This window comes from Colobus angolensis, unplaced genomic scaffold (genome assembly GCF_000951035.1).
Source record: "Colobus angolensis palliatus isolate OR3802 unplaced genomic scaffold, Cang.pa_1.0 Scaffold24, whole genome shotgun sequence".
In the NCBI taxonomy this organism is placed as follows: Eukaryota; Metazoa; Chordata; class Mammalia; order Primates; family Cercopithecidae; genus Colobus; species Colobus angolensis.
The window spans coordinates 5,653,275-5,658,865 of record NW_012115599.1 but is presented as its reverse complement, the minus strand read 5'-3'; the positions used below and the strand labels follow the sequence as shown (position 1 = coordinate 5,658,865).

Here is a 5,591-nt window from a genome sequence, read left to right as displayed (position 1 = left end):
TTGTTTTAAATATCTCAATGTCTGTTCAAATAATTGAGTGTTGGTTTTAAAAAACAGTGATTAGGAATGGGTTAGTACTTATGTTTTAGCAATTGTAATGAAGACTTTTTTTTTTTTTTTGAAAAACAAGCTTATTGAGAAACATGTTACACTCCTTTAACATCATTTATGATCCCCAAAGGCAAGGCATTGCTGTTCCCTGGTGGCTGCACAGCATCACTGCACGTAAGCTATTTGCAGGTGGAAAAGGTGTTGAGTGCCAGCCTTTGAAATTCAGTTCTACAATGAATCAACTCTTTAAAATACTCCCAGCAGCTTGCATTTTCTTATAAGAAGGGTTTACAGGTAGCAAAAACAAACAATCCCCAACCAACTTTTTCCAACACAGTAGGATTTGTGCTGCCCAAGTAAATATTACAATATTATTGAAAAATAGCATGTTACTTTTCAAGAGGAAGTTTCTTTACTTCTTATGGAATTTATCCTTAAACTGTATGGTATATGGGCTTTGTGCAAGGTGCTGGAAGTAGGCAAGGAGGCCTCAACCATGATGTACCCACACTATTATAGCACCATTGCTCTCCTGCTACTGAACCACATAGCTCACCAACTAGGGAGGGGTCACCACAGAAAGAGTAGTGGAGCGAGATAGGGACAGCATTTTTTGATTGCCCACCAAGCACCTGGGCCTGTGCTAGCCCTGTTAAATTTGGCTGGAGCAATCCTGCTAAAAGGTCAGACTTGATTCATGAATAGGTGTGCTAATTCTACTCCAGACACATTCCCTCATCCTGGGTAGCATAGAGGCCTGAATGAAGCTGGCCTAGAGCAGGGATCCACCTGCTAGATAGCTATTGCCCAAATTAAGAATGCAAGTCAGGGCATGATTTTCAATGCCTTTATTAAGAAATATCAAAAGTTGATTACAGGTCCATATGCAGTTTTACAAAGTTCAAGTGAAGAAGAATGTAGGGATGCCATCAATGTGCATGTCTGAAGACTATGGAAGCTTGTCAAAGGGGTAACCCTACAACTCCTGTCACTTTAACAATGGTCCACGGCAATGCTTTTCCCCCATTTCTACTAGGCTAGGCCATTGCACAATACCTTAAGTTACTTACAAGAGTTTTAATACATTATAAATACGTACATAATTGTCCTTCTGGTTTGTTATCATCCTTCCCTGTAAGAGTGGAGCTGTTGATAGGAAGCACAACATTGGAGCCCCATTCGCTGCTGTTTGTGTTACATTTTCACAAAGCCTGCTTTGAAAGCTGACAAACACTGCAAATTACATGTTACCGTATTACACATGGGAGGACCCATACACATGGTTATTTTTAAATTTAACATTGAACAAAAAAAAGGAGGAATCACTTTACTTGGAAACAAAACACCATAGTCAGTCAGTGGAACAGTCAAGAGCAGGATAAGCCTGCCAGTGCCACTGAACTCCGGTCACGAGTGGTCAATAGTATGACCGATGCAGGAACATCAGCACAAAATACAGACGGAAGTATTCTCGGGGGTGGTACATCACCATCTTGAATGTGAGGGATATTGTATCAGAGGGGAATTACACTTTCAAAATAATCAGGGCTAGTAGGTCATCGGGACCAGATGGGGAACAGCAGTGGTACGGCGTGCCTTGTTTAAGGCTTGCGCTGGTTTATCTAAAAGTGGGTTTCTGAAAAGATTGTCCAGCAGCATCAGAAAGAGCCACTTTCAGAGGAAGGACTCCTTGTTCACCCACATCAGACTGCGTGTCTCGTTGGGCTTGCATTCATACTCAATGACGGAGAAGGGGCTTCCCCACTGGCAGTGATCCCGCTTGTGGTAATTGTAGAACTTGACTTGCCACACCGTCTCGAAGGTCCCGATGTCTGTGAACTGAGGGAAGAGAAACATGCCTGATAAAAACCTCATTCTGCCACGAGAAATAGAAGAGAGCTAACATTAGTGGCATAGCTCCTGGATAATCAAGCAGACCCGGTCCAGATTCTCTTGGTCTGCAAGGCTCTGAAGCCTTTCCTTTAGTGTTCTAGCTCCCTCCTTTGTGATGGGAGATATTTTCCTAAAAAGCTGTCTGTAAACCTTTCTTCTCTATAAAATCTGATTTCCATTGCATGTGTGCCACTTGCTATCATATTTCTTTTAATAAAAATAACTCCAAAGTTTATCTTGTTTTTCAAGTTTAATTTTTTGAAAACTTAGAATTTTAAAGCTTACTCTAAAATGGCCCCTGCTGGCCAGGTGCAGTGTGGTTCACGCCTGTAACCCCAGGCTGAGGCAGGATGCTAGCCTGAAGCCAGGGGTTCCAGAATAGCCTGAACAACAAAGCAAGATTCTGTCTCTAAAACAAACCCCCATGTTCACCCCCCAAATGGTCCCTGCTACAGAAGGGGAATGGCAAAGGGAAAAGGAGGAATAAAGTTTACTGGCTTTTCTCAAAATACAATGGTACAGAACAACCTATGTACAATACATCTACATAAGATATAATTTCCACCATTAGTTTTAATTCCAAAGAAAAATATTTCGTTCAAAGTGATAACCAAAAATATTTCATTGGAAGTGTTTGTTAAAGGCTCTATTTTAACTACTAAACATTGAGTACTTATAAGTCAGGAGTCCATGCCTACATCTTGGGCTTATACATTATCCAAAACCATATTTGAGTATCTACTATGCATGTATAAAAATTTGTATAAGGCAGGATTGTTGCTCTTAAGAAGTTTGTATTCTACTTCCAGAAGGTAGGCCGTGTAAATCACTGCACAGAGCGCTCCTGAGGTATAAAGTACACATCTCTTGCTGCTGAGAAGAGTACATGGAATACCCTGGAGGCCACTGGGCAGATGCTCAAGTGGCCTGTGGGGTAGCCTGACCCTGCTACTGCCTTCTGGAGCTATTTAGGGGATCTGGCATTAAACCACATGATGCCTGTCGTTATTTTCTCCTCTGACCCTCCCCTGTCATGGGAGGGGACAGGGACTGACTTGGCAGTATTCTTAGACTTGGCATGAGCCAGAAGACGTGGACAGAGGAAGGCAGTGAGCATTAGGAGTCTTATGCTTCTTGCTGATACAGGAGGAGGGTGATCAGGTGCTTCCCGGATAGCTTTCCAAGATGCTCTCAAAATTATATCTTGCACCATTGCCTCATCCTGCTAATTTGATCCCAAAACAAGATCTAGACTTTCCTTTGGGAAATTTGCTCGATTTGAAATAGTGGATGATATACCTAGAGTCCACAGACCTCCCAGGTATGAAAGTGAATTATCTCTTTTTAGAGAGTTGTGGCTTAAAGACCTATATAAGCATACAGCACCTTTATTCGCAATAGCCCCAGGTTGGAATTGACCCAAATGTTTATTCACCTGTTGATAGGCAAGTTTTGGTATATTTATAAAATGGCCTTTTGCTGAACAATACAGGAAGACATGCTGATTCAAGGAGCAACAGGGGTGGATTTCAAAGACATGCTGAGCAAAAGAATCTAGGCCCCCAAAATACATACTGTATGAGTCCATCTACACAGACAGCATGCAATCTACATGGACAGGAAACATCTGTGGTTATCTAGGGCCTGGGGTGAGAAGGGGAATTGATGCAAATGTTCAAGAGGGAACTTTTTAGGGGTGATGGAAGCATTCTACATCTTGATTGGGGTGGTGATTACATGGCTGTACATATATGTTGGTCAAAACTCATTGAACTGTATGCTTAAGATGAGTCAATTACATGTAAACTATACCTCAAAGTTAAGAAAAATAGAAATATCCATTTTTAATGAGCTATAAGAAAACAGGTATTCTAAATGCTGCTAATGGGAATTGAATTAGCCTTTTGGAAGGATCATTTGTATGAAGCTAAAGGTGTGAGTACATTCAGGCCCAGCAATTCCATTTATAATTTATCTTAAGAACATCACAAAGTTTAGAGTAGTAAACAATGCAACACTAAAGGTCCATCTTCAAGGCACTATTTGTGGCATATCTATATAATGGAATACTATGTAGTATTTTTAAATGTAAAGTATTTAATACAGTTTTTATTTTATATTGTTACATGAACTAAGCAGAGTACCATGAAGAACATGAAGTAGTAATTCAATTAAAATTATACTTGGCTGGGTATAGCACCTCACACCTGTAATTCCAGCACTTTGGAAGGCCAAGATGAGAGGATCGCTTGAGACCAGGAGTTTGAGACTAGCCTGGGCAATATAGTGAGACCCTGCCTCTACAAAAAATGTTTGAAAATTAGCTGGGTTTGGTGGCACACCCTGTGAGACTGAGATAGGAGGGTTGCTTGAGCCCAGGAGTTTGAGGCTGCAGTGAGTTATAATCATGCTACTGCATTCCAGCCTGGACGATAAAGACCCTGTCTCAAAAAAAAAAAAAAAAAAAAAAAGTATATATGTGTATATATATTTAATATTAGAAATTCTGATAGACTGTTTTTATTTTTTCCTGTGTTCTTTTTAAATTATTATTATTTTGAGATGGAGTCTAGCTCTGTCGCCTAAGGCTGGAGTGCAGGGGTGCGATCTCGGCTCACTGCAACCTCTGCTGTCCAGGTTCAAGCAATTCTCCTGCCTCAGCCTCCCGAGTAGCTGGGATTACAGGCGTGAACAACCGCACCCAGCTGATTTTCTTCTATGTTCTTATTTGTATTTTCAAAATTTAATGATTACTAGAAAAAAAAATTAAACCAAAACTGTATTTCCCAAAAGTATTACCAAATAGTCATTATCCTTAACATAAAGGACTATATGCATTATTAGTAAGTACTACTAAGAACATTGGAATAAAAAATTGGAACAGTTCATCCAAAAAAAAAAAAAAAAAAAGGCTGGGCGCAGTGGCTCATGCCTGCAATCCCAGCACTTTGGGAGGCCAACATGGGAGTACCACTTGAACCCAGGAGTTTAAGACCAGCTTAGACAACATAGTGAAACCCTGTCTCTACAAAAAATTAAAAACATTAGCTGGGCATGGGAGTGTGCGTCTGTAGTCCCAGATACTCAGGAGGCTGAAGTGAAAGGATCACTTGAGCCCAGAAGGCAGAGGTTTCAGTGAGATCGTGCCACTGCATTTCAGCCTGGGCAACAGGGCAAGACCCTGTCTTAAAAAAAGGAAAAAATGACTAACACCTGCAAAAACATTCAAATGTAATTAGTAATTAAAGAAATACAAACTTTTAAAGAGACACTATTCCTCTAATAACTTGGTGACAATTTCTGAACACCAGAAACAATCTAAGCATCCAACGTTAGGAAAATATGAAAATGGCAGCATATCCATATGATAAATTTACAGAGCCATTAAAAAGGAGTTTAGGGTTGTCAATGCTTCAAGGAAATGCTTATAAAAATGTTAAAAGATGAATTGGAATGGTTTATATACATTATGAGCTCACATATGTAAAATAAGATATATAGAAAAAATGAAAAATATAACCTTCTAAGAAATTGAATTTTTCTATCTTCAGATTTTTTTTTATTATACTTTATGTTCTAGGGTACATGTGCACAACGTGCAGGTTTGTTACATATGTATACATGTGCCATGTTGGTGTGCTGCACCC

At 39.9% G+C, this 5,591-nt stretch overlaps 1 protein-coding gene across 3 annotated transcripts in view; it reads right to left on the bottom strand.

Moving 5' to 3' along the window:
• CNRIP1 (cannabinoid receptor interacting protein 1) overlaps positions 1–5,591 on the bottom strand; it is a 34,769-nt gene that overhangs the window by 9,470 nt on the left and 19,708 nt on the right. For 2 of the 3 annotated variants that reach the window (XM_011945274.1, XM_011945273.1), the window contains one exon: positions 885–1,890. The exons of the other annotated variant lie outside the window; for it this stretch is intronic. In XM_011945274.1, the coding sequence (XP_011800664.1) occupies positions 1,726–1,890 (165 nt within the window). In that variant the 3' untranslated portion in view covers positions 885–1,725. Of the gene's footprint in view, positions 1–884; positions 1,891–5,591 lie in introns of those variants that run through there. 3 annotated transcript variants of the gene reach the window in all.